Consider the following 18,941-nt stretch of genomic DNA (forward strand, 5'->3'; position numbering starts at 1 on the left):
GACCTTGAATCCTCATTTCTGACCTCACTGCTTTCAAACCTCCCGGATACTGGAACTACACTTTAGGTTCCCCCCCCCCGCTGAATTAGTTTAAACCCTCCCGAAGAGCATTAGCAAATATCACCCCTCGCCCAGGATATTGGGACCGCTCTGGTTCAGGTGTAGACCATCCTGTTTGTAGAGGTCCCTCCTACCGAAGAATGAGCCTCAATTATCCAGGAATCTGAAACCCTCCCTCATGTGTGAGAAAGTTGCCCCTCATGTCTTTGTTAAATCTTTCTCCTCTCACCTTAAAGATATGCCCCACTGGTCTTCAAATCCCCAACCCTGGGGAAGACTGGGGAAGAGCTGCACTGTTGGCGGGTCAATGCTGAGGGAGTGACGCACTGTCGGAGGGTCAGTGCTGAGGGAGTGCCGCACTGTCGGAGGGTCAGTGCTGAGGGAGTGGGCACTGTTGGAGGGTCAGTGCTGAGGGAGTGCCGCACTGTCGGAGGGTCAGTGCTGAGGGAGTGGGCACTGTCGGAGGGTCAGTGCTGAGGGAGTGCCGCACTGTCGGAGGGTCAGTGCTGAGGGAGTGCCGCACTGTCGGAGGGTCAGTGCTGAGGGAGTGCCGTACTGTCGGAGGGTCAGTGCTGAGGGAGTGGGCACTGTCGGAGGGTCAGTGCTGAGGGAGTGCCATAATATTCACTCTCAAATTTTCTACAACACAACTCTTCAAAAGTTCATAACTTTTATATCCTGATCCTGTGAAAGGTCAAATACAAAGTGAATTCAATGCTGGTCTTGAGAAATACACAGACCTCTGTAATATCTGCTATTGCCCAGTAGGTAGCAGCATTGTACCATCTTGGTATAGCTGCCCCTCTCCTCTACGTGGAGCGACACTACCACCTGGTGGCTGCCAGCTGATCCTACAGAAGGAGCTTTACCCTGCCAGGACTGTTTTTACCTTAAAATACAGCAGAGTTGGTATCTTCATGTTGTGAAAGGCACAAACTAAATTGCAAATCCCTTTCTTTAAACCCAGTTTGATGTGCATCAGTGAAAACTCAGACCAGTTTGGAAGGGAAATCCCTTACCTGGTGTTAGAGAGTGTGTCCCACAGGGAGTGACCTCAGTTCAGTGGAACCACAGCGTTCTCCCCTGGGATCAGGCTCTCGGCTCCAAAACTTTGGGGCATCTGGAGAACTGCTGATGGCAACCTCAGACTGGACCAGGAGACGGAGGTGGAGGCAGTCGGGCCAGAGAGAGAGAGTGAGTGAGAGAGAGAGACAGAGAGAGAGAGAGAGACGGAAAAACAGAGAGAGAGAGACAGAGAGAGAGAGACAATAAGAGAGAGAGACAGAGAGAGGGAGAGACAGTGAGAGAGAGAGAGAGACAATAGGAGAGAGAGAGAGACAGAGGCAGAGACATGGAGAGAGAGAGAGACACAGAGAGAGAGAGAGATTGAGAGAGACAATAAGAGAGAGACAGAGACAGAGAGCGAGAGAGAGACAGAGACAGACAGAGAGCAAGAGAGAGACAGTGAGAGAGAGACAATAAGAGAGAGACAGAGACAGAGAGCGAGAGAGAGACAGAGACAGACAGAGAGCAAGAGAGAGACAGAGAGAGAGAGACAGAGAGAGAGAGACAATAAGAGAGAGAGAGACAGAGAGAGACGAGACAGAGAGAGAGAGAGAGAGAGACAATAAGAGAGAGAGGCAGAGACAGAGAGAGAGCTGGGGCAGTGGGAGACAGTGAGAGAGAAATGGGGAGGTGTGGAGGGTGGACCAAGAGATGGGGAGAGATAGAAGGGATAGGGGAGTAGGAAAGAGTGAGAGAAACATGGGGCAGAGTGAGAGACAGAGAGAGAGATACACAGAGAGAGAGAGAGAGAGAGAGAGATACAGAGAGAGAGAGAGAGTGACAGAGAGAGAGAGACAGAGAGAGAGAGACAGAGAGAGAGACAGAGAGAGAGACAGAGAGAGAGAGAGAGAGAGAGAGATACACAGAGAGAGAGAGAGAGAGACAGAGAGAGAGAGACAGAGAGAGAGAGAGAGAGAGAGACAGAGAGACAGAGAGAGAGAGACAGAGAGAGAGAGACAGAGAGAGAGAGAGACAGAGAGACAGAGAGAGAGATACACAGAGAGAGAGAGAGAGAGACAGAGAGACAGAGAGAGAGAGAGTGACAGAGAGAGAGAGACAGAGAGAGAGAGACAGAGAGAGAGACAGAGAGAGAGACAGAGAGAGAGAGACAGAGAGAGAGACAGAGAGAGAGAGACAGAGACAGAGAGAGAGAGACAGAGAGAGAGAGACAGAGAGAGAGAGACAGAGACAGAGAGAGAGAGACAGAGAGAGAGAGACAGAGAGAGAGACAGAGAGAGAGACAGAGAGAGAGAGACAGAGAGAGAGACAGAGAGAGAGAGACAGAGAGAGAGAGACAGAGACAGAGAGAGAGAGACAGAGAGAGAGAGACAGAGAGAGAGACAGAGAGAGAGAGACAGAGAGAGAGAGACAGAGACAGAGAGAGAGAGACAGAGAGAGAGAGACAGAGAGAGAGATAGGCAAGAGGAAGAGAAGGGCTAGAGAGAGAAAAACTAAAATGGTGGGAAGAGAGAAAGATGGGGAATGTGGAGAGAATTGGGGAGACGGAGAGAGATGGAAGGAGAGAGAGAAGGGAGAGAGAGAGAGAGAGCGAGGAGGGAGAAGAGACAAGGAGATAGAGATGGGACAAGATAGAAATAGGGGAGAGGGAGAGATGGAGGGAGGGGGGAATGAGATAGAGTGAGAGAAAGGTGGGGCATTAGAGTGAAGAAGAGCAACGTAGAGAGATGGGGCAGTGGGAGAGAGAGAAAAGTAGACAGAGAGGGAGAAATGATGAGGGAGAGATGGGGATTGGCGAAAGAGAGAGAGAGAAACGGCAGAACACACCAAAAGACAGGAGAGGAACTAGTGAAGGAGAGAGAGAGAGTGACAGGAAACAGATAAAAATATGAGGAGAGACAGAGAGAGTTAGAGAGATGGAGGGAGAGACCAGGAGGGAGACAGATCAAGAGAGATAGGAAGATAGAGAGTGAGAGACAGAAAGAGAGAGACAGAGGGAGAGAGAGAGACAGGGAGAGAGACATGTAAGGACACAAAGAGAGTTAGAGAGATAGAGGGTTAAAAATCACACAACACCAGGTTATAGTCCAACAGGTTTAATTGGAAACACACTAGCTTTCGGAGCGACGCTCCTTCATCAGGTGGTTGTGTGAAATAGAAAGTCAGATAGAGATAGATACAGAGATAGAGGGAGTGAGATAGAGAGAGACAGCAAGAGATAGAGACAGAGATAGAGGGAGTGAAATAGAGAGACAGATAAAGATAGAGACAGAGATAGAGGGAGTGAGAGAGACTCAAATAGAGATAGAGGGAGTGAGATACAGAGAGATAGCGAGAGATAGACACAGAGATAGAGGGAGTGAGATAGACAGATAGAGATAGAGACAGAGATAGAGGGAGTGAGATAGGGACAGCGAGAGATAGAGACAGAGATAGAGGGAGTGATTTAGAGAGACAGCTAGGGATAGAGACATTGACAGAGGGAGTGAGAGACAGATAGAGACAGAGATAGAGGGCGTGAGTTAGAGATGTAGATAGCGATAGAGACAGAGATAGCGGGAGTGAGATAGACAGATAGAGACAGAGATAGAAGGAGTGGGATAGAGAGACAGATAGCGATAGAGGGAGTGAGGTAGAGATACAGATAGAGACAGAGATAGTGGGAATGAGATAGAGAGACAGATAGAGATAGAGAAGAGATAGAGGGAGTGAGTTAGAGAGATAGAGGTAGAGACAGAGGTAGAGGGAGTGAGATAGACAGATAGAGACAGAGATAGAAGGAGTGAGATAGAGAGTCAGAGATAGAGGGAGTGAGATAGAGACAGCGAGAAATAGAGATAGAGGGAGTGAGGTAGAGAGACAGATAGAGACAGAGATAGAAGAAATGAGATAGAGAGACAGATAGAGATAGAGACAGAGAAAGGAAAGTGTAAGAATTGCAAGAGACAGAGAGAGGACATGAGTAAAACAATGAGGGTGTGAAGGAGTGAGTTATTTTTGGCTTTTTTAAATTCTATTTTTGAAACGATGCCTTGTTTTAGCAGATGCCCCATGGAGATGCTCGTTCTTAGGCTGAGGATTTGTTGGTGTCAGGATGATGGATCAGAACCCAAAGTACTGATAAAAATACAGTACTCGTATGTCTCTCCAAAGATGACTGTGCTATAAATTCAGTGGCAGAATCCTGAGTGGACCCACGGCAGAGTCAAGGAAACTTTAAAGAGAGAGACTTCAAAGGATGAGATGCCATGAGACTGATCATGCAACATGCTCCTCTCAGCAGGAACCATGTCTTCCCTTTCCAGGAATATCAATAAAAAAGGACTGAAAATCCAAATAGAACCTCTCGTCTGGTTGCCTGATGTATCAGTGTGTGTGTGGATACGTGCTGTGATGATCAAGTTTGAATACAGTATTAAACACCCCTGCATTGTAGGTAAAGGGAAAAGATAACCCTTCACTCTGGACACAGCAACTGTCGTAAGGAATAAAGATAAATTACAACAAACTGCAAAACCAAGAAACTCAAAATTGCCCGCTCAGTGATCAATGTTCATTCTGCATATACCAGCCAATGTAATGGCCACAGTGTTCAATAATCTTCTCTTGACAAAAGGTACAGAGACAGGAGGTCTACATTTTTCTGCTGAGGGAGTCATAGAACTGTGTAGCATGGAATCAAACCCTCTGGTCCAACTCATCCATGCTGACCAGATATCCTATATAAATTTAGTCCCATTTATCAGCACTTGGCCCATATTCATGTCAACCCCCCCTATTCATATACCTGTTCACTCATACGGTTTTTTTGGATTTAATTCTTATTTCTGTTCTGCGCGTACGTGTGTGTCGTTATTAATTCCTCTCATTTTTAGCAACAAAAATAACCCACTCCTTCATGAAAGCCGATTAAAATTGGCTCCTATCTAAAAGATAAATAGATACAGGTCAGGGAGAAAGGAAAGGAATCCTTTGTAAATTGACATTATCAAAACCAACCAAAATGCTCCTCATGGTAGACTGGTTTGCAAGGTTCGAAAAGTGTGTTGCTGGGAAAGCACAGCAGGTCAGGCAGCATCCGAGGAGCAGGAAAATCGACGGCAAAAGCCCTGTTCCAGATCCACACTTTTCAACTCTGAGTCTCCAACAGCTGCAGTCCTCGCCTTCTCTCAGTTGCTGGTTAGCAAAATTAGACCACGTGGAATCCAGGGAGAACTAGCCATTTGGAGACAGAACTGGCTCGAAGGTAGAAGGCAGAGGGTGGTGGTGGAGGGTTGTTTTTCAGACTGCAGGCCTGTGACCAGTGGAGTGCCACAAGGATCGGTGCTGGGCCCACTACTTTTCATCATTTATGGAGGGGGTGAACATAGGGGTTATGGTTACAGATAAGTTTGCAGATGACACCAAAATTGGAGGTGTAGTGGACAGTGAAGAAGGTTACCTCAGATTACACCATGACCAGATGGGCCAATAGGCTGAGAAGTGGCAGATGGAGTTTAATTCAGATAAATGCGAGGTGCTGCATTTTGGGAAAGCAAATCTTAGCAGGACTTATACACTTAATGGTAAGGTCCGAGGGAGTGTAGCTGAACAAAGAGACCTTGGAGTGCAGGTTCATAGCTCATTGAAAGTGGAGTCGCAGGTAGATAGGATATGAATAAGGTGTTTGGTATGCTTCCCTTTATTGATCAGAGTATTGAGTACAGGAGTCTGGAGGTCACGTTGCGACTGTACAGGACATTGGTTAGGCCACTGTTGGAATATTGTGTGCAGTTCTGGTCATCGGAAAGATGTTGTGAAACTTGAAAGGGTTCAGAAAAGATTTACAAAGATGTTGCCAGGGTTGGAGGATCTGAGCTGCAGGGAGAGGCTGAACAGGCTGCAGCTGTTTTCCCTGGAGCGTCAGAGGCTGAGGAGTGACCTTATAGAGGTTTATAAAATCATGAGGGGCATGGATAGGGTAAATAGATAAAGTCTTTTCCCTTGGGTGGGGGAGTCCAGAACTAGAGGGCATAGGTTTAGGGTGAGAGGGGAAAGATATAAAAGGGACCTAAGGGGCAACTTTTTCACACAGAGGGTGGTACGTGTATGGAATGAGCTGCCAGAGGATGTGGTGGAGGCTGGTACAATTACAACATTTAAGAGGCATCTGGATGGGTATATGAATAGGAAGGGTTTGGAGGGATATGGGCCGGGTGCTGGCAGGTGGGACTAGATTGGGTTGGGATATCTGGGTCAGCATGGACGGGTTGGGCCGAAGGGTCTGTTTCCATGCTGTACATCTCTATGACTCCCCACTTTCCCATCACCCCTTCCCCATTCCAATCTCCCCCCCTCCCCAACTCCCCAACTTCCCAACCTCCCCACCATGTGAACCCCAACTCCCAGTCTCCCACCTCCTTCCCCCCCACCCCATCAGTCCACCTCCTCTCGCTCCCATCTCCCCCATTCCAATCTTGTCTTGACCCCCCCCCTCACCGATTCCTGTTCCCCCACCTCCTCCTCCATCCCCCGTCCCATCTCCTCCCCTTCCCATCCCCCCCAATGTCCCCCATTTCCATCTCCCCCAAAGACTCATTCCCAACACAAATGGCCACGTGACACCTCCCCCCTTGGCCCACACTGGACGCTGTGCCAGCCTCAAAGATGGCGGCGGCCGAGCCGGTCACAAGCGGGACCACTGACCTTTGACATCCTGGCAAGCAGCAAACCGCCAAATCGTGAAGGGGGAGGGCAACAAAAAAAAAGCAACAAAAATAAAAAATAAAGTCAATCCTGTGAGTGAACAGGGAGCGGGATGACGGTTTTAAGTGCAATTTAATTTTGAAACGATTATTTTTCCGTTGAGGGGAGCGTGACCCGGAAGTGGAGGCGGAGCGCGCGCCCCCCGCAGGAAGATGAAAACATGGAGGAGAAGTCCAACTTTTTAAACCCTTTTTAAAGGAAGTTTCTGCTGTTATCGCGGCTATCCATGAGGAGAACCCCCCTTAAAATATCGCCCCCTCTCACCCCCGAGGGGTTTCAACTGCGATCCTGAGAATTTTTTTTTTGCTTGACTTTCTCCACCTCCCTCAGCCCAACCAACTCCATAAGGTCTTCTTATTGCCATTTCTTCGCCCCTCTACCTGCCTCTGTTTCCAGGATGCCCGAGATCAAACTCCAGCATGTGGTATCGTGCAGCAGCGAAGACGTGGTGAGCACGCCCTCCCTCCATTACCCAGCAGCCCCCACATTGGCGTCTTCGGTCAATGTCTTGGAGGCCAGTCTTTGAGCTTTGGGGTGGCTTTTAATGCTCCAATATCGTTCCCTCTTCGATCGCCGCCTCGGGACTAATCTGTGCCCCAGACGCAATTCAGGTGGTATCGGTGCTGGGAGGGCGGTCAACTGACTAGATCATGGCCAGCGATATTTCTCTTTTGTATCGTTCCAATGCCAAACTGGTTCATTGGCCACGTTCTTGGGGAAATGGCACTGCCCGCGGGTTGAAAGAAAGCATCATTCCATATGGGGTTAGTATTTATGTGTTAGGCTGAATGGCACTTCACATTGGCAGCGTCGCACTGTCAGAGGGTCAGAGCTGAGGGAGTGGGCACTGTCGGAGGGTCAGTGCTGAGGGAGCGCCGCACTGTCGGAGGGTCAGCGCTGAGGGAGTGGGCGCTGTCGGAGGGTCAGCGCTGAGGGAGTGGGCGCTGTCGGAGGGTCAGTGCTGAGGGAGTGGGCGCTGTCGGAGGGTCAGTGCTGAGGGAGCGCCGCACTGTCATGTGTCAGGTCAGTAGCTAAATGGAGACCCTATCTGCTCCGAGATGAATAGAATTGAATCTACGTCCATTTTAAGTTCAGGTGCTATTTCTCTGAAGGTGACATTCGAAAAGGGAATGACATTGGAGCATTAAACATAACGTCAGCAGTTTTATTGCCAGTATCCTGGGGCCAATATTTCTGCCCAAGTCCTTGAGGAAGCAGATGATCTGTGTTGTTTGTGGCATCTTGCCGTATGGAAATTAACTGTTTGAATCTCTCCATTACAGCAGTGACCATATGTCCAAAAACATCTCTTATTGGCCAATCAGCTTGCAGCATTGCAGGGGTGAAGGGTGCTCTGTAATACATGCTTTTTATTTAATATTGAAATTTAGAATTCATTTCGGGAGTTGATGGCCTACTGGTATTATTGTTGGACTGTTAATCCAGTGACGTTGATAATGTTCTGGGGACATGGTTTCAAGTCCTGCCATAACAGATGGTGGAATTTGAATTCAGTAAATACCTGGAATTAAGAATCTAGTAATGACCATGAATCCATTGTCGGAAAAAAACCATCTGGTTCATTAATGTCAACGAGTTTTGAGAAGATTTGTAGCTCAGGCTGAGGTTCTGGATGTAGATTTGCTCACTGAGCTGGAACGTTCGTTTTCAGACGTTTCGTCACCATGCTAGGTAACATCATCGATGAGCCTCCGGATGAAGCACTGATGGTAGGGCCCGCTTTCTACTTATGTGTTTAGGCTTCCTTGGGATGGTGAGGTCATTTCCGATTCTTTCTCGCTGGTGTGGTAAATGGAATCCAAGTCAGTGTCGAGAGTGTGTTGCTGGAAAAGCACAGCAGGTCAGACAGCATCCGAGGAGCAGGAGGATCAACGTTTTGGGCATAAGCTCTTCATCAGGAATGAGGCTTGTGGGCTGGGGGCTGAGATATAAAAGGGAGGGGGTTTGGGCTGAGGGGAAGGTAGCTGAGAAAGCAATAGATGGAAGAAGGTGAGGGAGAAGGTGATAGGTCAGAGGAGGTAGTGATGGACAGGTCAGAAGGGTGGTGCAGAGTTGGAGACTTCCAATTGGATAATGTTGAGGGGGGGTGGGTGGAAGGGAAATGAGGAAGCTGTTGAAATCCACATTAATCCCATGTGGCTGCAGGGTCCCAAGGTGGAATATGAGGCATTCCTCCTTCAAGCGTTGGGTGGTAACGGTTTGTCAGGAGAGGAGGGCCAGAACCTGCATGTCCTTGACGGAGTGGGAGGGGGAGTTGAAGTGTTCAGCCACGGGGCGATGGGTGCAGGTATCCCAGAGATGTTCTCTGAAACGATCCGCAGGGAGATGTCCTGTCTCCCCGATGTAGAGGAGACCACATCGGGTGCAACGGATACAGTAGATGACATTGGTCGAGGTACAGGTAAATTTCTAATGGATGTCCCTTTGGGCCTTGGATGGAGGTGAGGGGAGTGTGTGTGGGTACAGGTTTTGCACTTCCTGCAGTGGCAGGGAAAGGTCCAGGAGTGGGGTGTTGGCTGGTGGGAGACGTGGACTTGATGAGGGAACCGTGGAGGAACTCCCCTCCCCTCTGTCCAAAGCCCCATCTTTTCACATCCATCAGGAATTTACCTGTACCTCCACCAATGTCATCTGTTGCACCTAGTGTGGTCTCCTGTACATCGGGGAGACAGGACGCCTTCTTGCGGATTGTTTCAGAGAACATCTCTGGGATACCCGCGCCCCCAACCCCACCACCCTGTAGCTGAACACTTCAACTCCCCCTCCCACTCTGTCAAGGACATGCAGGTCCTGGGCTTCCTCCACCGCCACACCCTAACCACTCGATGCCTGGAGGAAGAACGCCTCCTATTCTGTCTTGGGATCCCGCAACCACACGGGATAAATGTGGATTTTAATAGCTTCCTCATTTTCCCTCCTCCCACATTATCCCAAGCCTTCAATTCGGTACCGCCCTCCTGACCTGTCCATCACTACCCCCTCTGACCTTCACCTTCTCCCTCATCTTCATCCACCTATCACTTTCTCAGCTACCTTCGCCCTAACCCCACCTCTGGCCCACAAGCTTCATTCCTGACAAAGGGCTTATGCCTGAAATGTTGATTCTCCTGCTCCTCGGATGCTGCCTGACCTGCTGTGCTTTCCGAGCAGCACATTCTCGACTTTAATCTCCAGCATCTGCAGTCCTCATTTTCTCCAAGTCGGTGTGTTTGTTGATAGAGTTCCAGTTGGAGTGTCATGCTTCTAGGAATTCTCATGCATGTCTCAGTTTGGCTTGTCTGAGGATGGGTGTGTTGTCCCAGTCGAAGTAGTGTCCTTCCTCATTTGGTGTGAGTAGTCTGGCAGTCATTTCCAAGGTGTCTCTGATGTAGGGGAGAGTGGATAGGGTTTCTGGGTTGTTTTGTCTGCTTGTTTGGGTTTGTTGCTGAGATATCGGCAGACTGTGTTCATTGGGTACCCAGATCCCTTGGCATCATGGTAGCCCACAAACCCACCAACACACGAAAACAGCAGCTAGTGAACTTGAAAGACCCGATACAGACGACAAACAAAACTAATGGCGTTTGCCAAAAAACCTTGCTAGAACTGTAACAAACATTGGACAAACAGGTAGAAAACTAGCCATCAGGATACATGAACATCAACCAGCCAGTAAAAAGATATGACCCTCTCTCACAGACAGAGGAGGAAGGGCACCACTTCAACTGGGACAACACATCCATCCTAGGACAAGCCAAACAAAGACATGCACGAGAATTCCCAAAAGCTTGGCATTCCAACCAGAAGTCTGTCATCAAACACATTGACTTGGATGCCATTTACCACCCCCTGAGAAAAAGAACAGGAAATGATGTCTCAAACCTGAGGAAACCGAAACGCATCAATAGAAAGCGGACCATGCCACCGTGCTTCATCTGGGTTGTTTTTCAGACTGGAGGCCTGTGACCAGTGGAGTGCCACAAGGATCAATATCATTTACATAAATGATTTGGATGCAAGCATAAGAGGTACATTAGATTAGATTACTTACAGTGTGGAAACAGGCCCTTTGGCCCAACAAGTCCACACCGACCCGGCGAAGCGCAACCCACCCATTCCCCTACATTTACCCCTTACCTAACACTACGGGCAATTTAGCATGGCCAATTCACCTGACCCGCACATCTTTGTGACTGTGGGAGGAAACCGGAGCACCCGGAGGAAACCCACGCAGACACGGGGAGAACGTGCAAACTCCACACAGACAGTCGCCTGAGGTGGGAATTGAACCTGGGTCTCAGGTGCTGTGAGGCAGCAGTGCTAACCACCGTGCCGCCCACAGTTAGTAAGTTTGCAGATGACACCAAAATTGGAGGTGTAGTGGACAGCGAAGAGGGTTACCTCAGATTACAACAGGATCTGGACCAGATGGGCCAATGGGTTGAGAAGTGGCAGATGGAGTTTAATTCCGATAAATGTGAGGTGCTGCACTTTGGGAAAGCAAATCTTAGCAGGACTTATATACTTAATGGTAAGGTCCTAGGGAGTGTTGCTGAACAAAGAGACCTTGGAGTGCAGGTTCATAGCTCCTTGAAAGTGGAGTCGCAGGTAGATAGGATAGTGAAGAAGGCTTTTGGTATGCTTTCCTTTATTGGTCAGAGTATTGAGTACAGGAGTTGGGAGGTCATGTTGCAGCTGTACAGGACATTGGTTAGGCCACTATTGGAATATTGCGTGCAGTTCTGGTCTCCTTCCTATTGGAAAGATGTTGTGAAACCTGAAAGGGTTCAGAAAAGATTTACAAGTATGTTGCCAGGGTTGGAGGATCTGAGCTACAGGGAGAGGCTGAACAGGCTGCAGCTGTTTTCCCTGGAGCGTCGGAGGCTGAGGGGTGACCTTATAGAGGTTTATAAAATCATGAGGGGCATGGATAGGATAAATAGGCAAAGTCTTTTCCCCTGGGGTGGGGGAGTCCATAACTAGAGGGGCATAGGTTTAGGGTGAGAGGGGAAAGATATAAAAGAGACCTAAGGGGCAACTTTTTCACACAGAGGCTGGTACGTGTATGGAATGAGCTGCCAGAGGAAGTGGTGGAGGGTGGTACAATTGTAACATTTAAGAGGCATCTGGATGGGTATATGAATAGGAAGGGTTTGGAGGGATATGGGCCAGGTGCTGGCAGGTGGGACTAGATTGGGTTGGGATATCTGGGTCGGCATGGACAGGTTGGACCGAAGGGTCTGTTTCCGTGCTGTCCATCTCTTATGATTCTATGAGTTCCGGTGTGGAACCGTAAAAATAAACTTCTATTTAGAATGTGGTGAACGATTTCTTAACACTCCTAAATTATCTCCCTTACTTAGCAGATGTTTTCACATCCAGCTCTGCTCAAGAAATCTGCATAATTCCCCGACCCAAAAAAGCTTTATTTAAGCTATGTGTCCCTACCCTCAAGGCAAAACAAATTCCAGATTCTTCTAACTGAAGCCTAATGCACATCACCGTTCATTCTGTTTACCTGTAAAACCCTTCCAATGTAAGCAAAACCCTGTTAGTCTCCAAGAACTAACGAACTCTTAGCTTTATTTGTTAAAATTCATCACAATGGTTACGTAACTCCCAACAAGTTAATGATCAAACCTCCTCACACAGACAGAAAACTCAGTAGCCACCACCTCAAAATCTAAAGCAGATTATACGATGTGGAGAGTATACATCCTACATCACAGTAACGAGATGACTGAGAATTTTGTTGGTTTTACTCTGTCCAGACTGCTTTTGTCATCTTCAACTCGGTTAGATAATGCTGTTCTAATCTATAGTGAATGCGAGCTTTGTAATTTACCCCATCTGTTTCAGCTCAACAAAATCTTTATACGTCTGATCATTAAACGGTTTGATAATATTTGAAGAGAAAGTGAGGACTGCAGATGCTGGAGATCGGAGCTGAAAATGTGTTGCTGGAAAAGCGCAGCAGGTCAGGCAGCATCCGAGGAGCAGGAGAGTCGACGTTTCGGGCAGGAGCCCTTCATCAGGATTCCTGAAGAAGGGTTCATGCCCGAAACGTCGATTCTCCTGCTCTTTGGATGCTGCTTGACCTGCTGTGCTTTTCCAGCAACACATTTTCAGCGCAGGTAATATTTGAAGTCAGCTTTGTGTTGAGATAATTTGGAAGCTTCGAATTTTGTGTTTGCAGTTTAATGTTACTTTTCATGTGAGATATCGGGTAAAGATGATCCACAGATCTATCAAACTGGATCAGCGTTAAGAGACATTTTAGGGCAGGACAGAGAAGGGGAGACATTTCAGAAAAGAATCCCACAGCTCAGAACATCAGGAAGGTGACGGTGTGCCCACCAATGGTGGAGCAATGGGAATCTGGGAATGCTCAATTGGAGGAGTGATTAGGGGCTGGAGGAGGTGACAGAGACAGGGAGGGGGTGTAGGGGCTGGATGGGGGGTTACAGAGATAGGGAGGGGGTGTAGGGGCTGGAGGGGGGGTTACAGAGATAGGGAGGGGGTGTAGGGGCTGGAGGGGGGGTTACAGAGATAGGGAGGGGGTGTAGGGGCTGGAGGGGGGGTTACAGAGATAGGGAGGGGGTGTAGGGGCTGGAGGGGGGGTTACAGAGATAGGGAGGGGGTGTAGGGGCTGGAGGGGGTCACAGAGATAGGGAGGGGGTGTAGGGGCTGGAGGGGGTCACAGAGATAGGGAGGGGGTGTAGGGGCTGGAGGGGGTCACAGAGATAGGGAGGGGGTGTAGGGGCTGGAGGGGGTCACAGAGATAGGGAGGGGGTGTAGGGGCTGGAGGGGGTTACAGAGATAGGGAGGGGGTGTAGGGGCTGGAGGGGGTTACAGAGATAGGGAGGGGGTGTTGTAGGGGCCGGAGGGGGTTACAGAGACAGGGAGGGGGTGTAGGGGCTGGAAGAGAATGATGTGGGATTTGATTAGAACAGTGGGAATATTAAAATCTCAGCTTTGCTCTGTTACCAGGAGCCAGTGTTACTCAGTGAGTGTTCGGAGTGATGGGTGACGCTGGGTGTGGTAGGAGCTGGGTACGTTGACCGCAGAGCTTAGTATGAGGGTTTATAGAGGGTGGGGAGCTGGAGCGAATCAGTATCTGAGACTGAAGAAAAGAAATCGCACTGTGGTATTCTGGAAGCTGACTTCCTTATTCCTGTGTTGCAGACTCACAAGGCTGACAATCTGTTAAAACCAGACACCTACAGGAAATGGAAGTGTTCAGATCCTGGTGAGAAACAGGTGTCTGTCATCCTCCAGGTGAGTCAGTGTGAGGGGCTGGATTATTCCGTGCCCAGACAATGACCATCTCTGACAAGGGAGAATCTCACCATCACTGCTTGATATTCAAAAGCGACCTTCACTGAATCCCAATACAATCAACATGCTGTGGGGGGTACCATCACCCAGAAACTGAGCTGGACTAGCCCTGCAAACACAGCGGCTCCAAGAGCAGGTCAGAGGCTGGGAATCCTGCAGCAAGTAACTCACCTCCTGACTCCCCCCAAAGCCTGTCCCACCATCGACAAGGCCCAAGGCAGGAGGGTGAGGGAATACTTCCCACTTGCCCCTGGGTGGGGGCAGCTCCAACAACACTCGGGAAGCTCGACACCATCCAGGGACAAAGCAGCCCCCGCTGGATTGGCCCCACACTCACAAACATCCCCTCCCTCCCCCCACCCCTCTCAGTAACAGCAGTGTGTACCATCCCCTCCCTTCCCCCCCCCCCCCCCACCGACGCTCAGTAACAGCAGTGTATACCATCCCCTCCCTCCCCCACCCCACCTCAGTACCATCAGTGTGCAGCATCCCCTCCCTCCCCCCACCCCCCCTCAGTAACAGCAGTGTGTACCATCCCCTCCCTCCCCCCACCCCCCCTCAGTAACAGCAGTGTGTACCATCCCCTCCCTCCCCTACCCCTCCTCAGTAACAGCAGTGTGTACCATCCCCCCCCCCCCCCCCCCAGTAACAGCAGTGTGTCCCAGCTACAAGGCACACTGCAGGAACTCCCCAAGTTGTCTCTGACAGAGTCTCCGGATGCCATGGGCCCTGTGTGTCCAGCCTGATTGCCGGTTATCGGGGAAGGGGATCTGAGATTCACGTGGCCGATATTAATCATTTGTTGTTGTCATCTCATTAGTGGAGAAGTGAAATCTCCAGCCTGTTCGGCTTCCATATGTATGAGAGTCATTGTGCACTCAGTGTGTAACACTGTCTCTCTCTCTCTCTGTCTCTCTCTCTCTCTCTCTCTCTCTTCCCCCCCCCCCCCCCCCCCCCCCCCCCCCCCACCCCCCCTCGGATGCTGCCAAACCTATTGAGTTTTCCTAACACTATCATTTTGTCTTGTTTTGGGTTGTAAACTATCCCTTTCATTTCACCTATAACAGAGGTGACCGGTTTGTTTTGGAGGGATACGGTATTCTTGACTAGGGGCTGTTCCAGGCGCAAGGAAAGGGCAGTGTGACTTGTGTACAGCATTGAGGCTGAACAGCTGGGCTGAATGGCCCGTGTGTGTCGGTCCCATGTAAGATGGTGTCTTGTGTCCTTTCAGTTTGAGAAAGCAGAATACATCCACGGCATTGACATTGGAAATGAGGGCTCCGCGTTTGTGGAGATCTTGGTTGGAAACTCGACGTCAGCCTGTGAGCAGGATTTTGAGGTGAGCCGACATTTAACCTTTAACCTATAAACCAGGTCATCGCCGTGGAGTATTACCTGGTTCTCTGTCATTAACCCGCACACCGCCTGGGTCCACACAGTGCCACCACTGTAACCGCGGGTCCGGTTCCCACAGGTTTCAGTTGTCCCTGGTTTACCTTGGCACGAGTGTATCACATGGAACATTTCAGAACCAGGGAGCTGTTAGGGAGGGAAATGTTAAATGTAAATAAAAATGATGACTGCAGATGCTGGAAACCAGATTCTGGATCAGTGGTGCTGGAAGAGCACAGCAGTTCAGGCAGCATCCGAGGAGCAGCGAAATCGACGTTTCCTGATGAAGGGCTTTTGCCCGAAACGTCGATTTCGCTGCTCGTTGGATGTTGCCTGAACTGCTGTGCTCTTCCAGCACCACTCTAATCCAGAATGGAAATGAATGAGTTTGCTACTATCTGCAGTTGCACAATAGGTCTTGGAATGTATCCCCCGTAGGAATAGAGGTGGGGTGGACTACTGTATTATTATTATTGTTGTTATTATTGTGTCTGTGTATTGTTCAGCATAAATTAGCTTCTGCCTCTCCTAAACACAACAGTGACTCCTGTCTGACAGCTTCAGGTTGGTCCTGAGTACTGCGCGACATCTGATGCAAGGCCAAAGGGCCTGTTCTGCGCTGTGTTGTTCTCTGAAGTCGCTAGAGTAAAGCAGCTCGGTTTCGCTGTCCAGCTGTCATCCAGCTGAACGGTGCAGCAGGGCACGATGGGCTGAGCGGTCTGCTCCTGCTCCCTTGTGGCACGGTCTGCTCCGGTGTTTGCTGCAGCCCCCTCACCGATGTGGCCCCTTGCTTCTGCCGCCTTGCAGGTCCTCCTGGTCTCCTCGTTCTTCATGTCTCCGACAGAGAGCCGCAACGGGGCACCCCTCAACAGGGTCCGGATGTTTGGCTCGGAGAAGCTGGCCAAAGCCACCCTGGGGAAGAAATGGGACCGGGTCAAAGTGGTCTGCACGCAGCCCTACAACAAGGTGAGTGCTGGTCCAGTCCGTCACAGACCTCTCCAGTCACGGTCACCCTCCATGTTTGAGTTATTACAGCCCAGCTGAGGAGACTAGTCAAATCCAAGGTGGATCACTCTGTTGTGCTGTCCTGTTATACTTGCCCCTCCCCTCCCTGTCACACGTAGGACCTTCAGGATAGTTTCTCTCGCGTGCCCATCATGTTTCATGTCGGGGTTATTCGTTTTCTGCTCCAGCCACCCTTGCAGACAGGCCATTCCAGATCGCGACCATTCTCCATCTAAAGGAGATTCCTGCTCTCCCATCACACTCCCACATCTCTACACAGAATCCTGAGGCTGTGTCTCACCCCAAATGCTACCAGCTGAGAGGAACTTCAATGGGAAGTGGAGTCTGCTTTGTCCATCTTGATTCGATTATCCCATCAGTCCCTTCACTCTGAAAACAACTGCTGCAATCGCGTATTAACGCCCCCCCCCCCCCACTCCGGTTCACCAGGACAAAGCAGCTCTCACTTGGTTGGCACAACATCTCCGAGTAAAAAATGAGGTCTGCAGATGCTGGAGATCACAGCTGCAAATGAGTTGCTGGTCAAAGCACAGCAGGCCAGGCAGCATCTCAGCACAACATCTCCCCCACCCCCTTCCCCTTCCTCCCCCACCAATGCTCAGTAACAGCAGTGTGTACCATCCCCTCCCTCCCCCCACCGATGCTCAGTAACAGCAGTGTGTACCATCCCCTCCCTCCCCCCACTGACGCTTAGTAACAGCAGTGTGTACCATCCCCTCCGTCCCTCCACCAACGCTCAGTAACAGCTGTGTGTACTATCCCCTGCCTCCCCCCACCGACGCTCAGTAACAGCAGTGTGTACCATCCCCTGCCTCCCCCCACCGACGCTCAGTAACAGCAGTGTGTACCATCCCCTCCCTCCCCCCACCCCCCCTCAGTAACAGCAGTGTGTACCATCTCCTCCCTCCCCCCACCCCCGTTCAGTAACAGCAGTGTGTACCATCCCCTCCCTCCCCCCACCCCCCTTAGTAACAGCAGTGTGTACCATCCCCTCCCTCCCCCCCCCCCCACTCCCCCTCAGTAACAGCAGTGTGTTCCATCCCCTCCCTCCCCCCACCCCCCTCAGTAACAGCAGTGTGTACCATCCCCTCCCTCCCCCCACCCCCCCTCAGTAACAGCAGTGTGTACCATCCCCTCCCTCCCCCCACCCCCCCTCAGTAACAGCAGTGTGTACCATCCCCTCCCACCCCCCACCCCCCCTCAGTAACAGCAGTGTGTACCAGCTACAAGACCCACTGCAGAAACTCACCAAAGACCCTCAGGCAGCACCTTCCAAACCCACGGCCACTTCCATCTGGAAGGACAAGGGGCAGCAGGTACATGGGAACACCACCCCCCTGCAAGTTCCCCTCCCCTCACCATCCCGACTTGGAAATATATCGCCCGTTCCTTCCTGGGTCAGAATCCTGGAATTCCCTCCCTCAGGGGCATTGTGGGTCTACCCACAGCACATGGACTGCAGCGGGTCAAGGAGGCAGCTCACCCCCACCTTCTCAAGGGGGGCAACTACGGACTGGGGGCAGTAAATACTGGGCCCAGCCAGTGGCCCCCACATTCCAATGAATGGTGGTCTCTGTCCAGCCTCTGGCTGCTCCTGTATCACACAATATTCCGAGCTGGATCATTTGTGGGTCTGGGAAGGAAGCGGAGAGAGGAATTTCATTTGGGGCAGCTGTATGTCATGCCTTATTTCCTTAACGTGAAACGAGCTTACAATGAAACGGTGGCAAGTACAAGTTCGATGTTTGTCCCACTGACTTGTGTTTTCTTTTTAATTTACATGGCTCTTCCCCCGATGCAGAATTTAGCATACGGCCTCTCGTTTATCAGATTTTACTCCACTCCACAAGACATGGAGAAATCAGCAGGATCCTCCTCACCGGTGAGTTTGGAGAGAAACGTGAGCTCTCTCCTCCTTCCCAGGTTCATTGATCAAGGACTTACATTTGCATAGCGCCCTTACAGTAGTAGGCATCCCATTATGCTTCACAGGAGTGACCATAGAATAAAATCTGACGCAGAGCCATGGAAACACGCGAAATGAAGCTCAGTCAATGTGGTCGGTTTATAAGTAACATCTTTCAGGATGGATAGAGAAAGAGAGAGAGAGGGGGGGAGAGGGAGGAGCTGGAGAGATGTTTGGAGGAATTCCAGGGCCTCAGGAAGCTGAAGGCAGGACCATCAGCAAGAGGGGGGGGGGGGGGGCGGGGGTGAGTGTTGCTCGCTTGAGAGGCTGGAATGGGAGGAGGGCAGAGATATTTGCAGCGTTACAGAGGATACTGAACAAGGTGACAGTTAGGGATGTAGGGCCTGGAGGGGGGTTACAGAGATAGGGAGGGGGTTACAGAGATAGGGAG

The 18,941-nt window shown here is 50.4% G+C and overlaps 1 protein-coding gene across 4 annotated transcripts in view; it reads left to right on the forward strand.

Moving 5' to 3' along the window:
- The first annotated feature begins 6,962 nt into the window (after positions 1-6,962).
- xrcc1 (X-ray repair complementing defective repair in Chinese hamster cells 1) overlaps positions 6,963-18,941 on the forward strand; it is a 39,883-nt gene continuing 27,904 nt past the window's right edge. For 2 of the 4 annotated variants that reach the window (XM_060852653.1, XM_060852654.1), the window contains exons 1-5: positions 6,963-7,276; positions 14,014-14,106; positions 15,398-15,505; positions 16,366-16,524; positions 18,386-18,466. In XM_060852653.1, the coding sequence (XP_060708636.1) occupies positions 7,226-7,276; positions 14,014-14,106; positions 15,398-15,505; positions 16,366-16,524; positions 18,386-18,466 (492 nt within the window). In that variant the 5' untranslated portion in view covers positions 6,963-7,225. Of the gene's footprint in view, positions 7,277-7,390; positions 7,593-14,013; positions 14,107-15,397; positions 15,506-16,365; positions 16,525-18,385; positions 18,467-18,941 lie in introns of those variants that run through there. The other 2 variants (XM_060852651.1, XM_060852652.1) reach the window with 2 other exon arrangements.

The sequence above is a fragment of the Hemiscyllium ocellatum genome, chromosome 38 (assembly GCF_020745735.1).
Source record: "Hemiscyllium ocellatum isolate sHemOce1 chromosome 38, sHemOce1.pat.X.cur, whole genome shotgun sequence".
Classification (NCBI taxonomy): Eukaryota; Metazoa; Chordata; class Chondrichthyes; order Orectolobiformes; family Hemiscylliidae; genus Hemiscyllium; species Hemiscyllium ocellatum.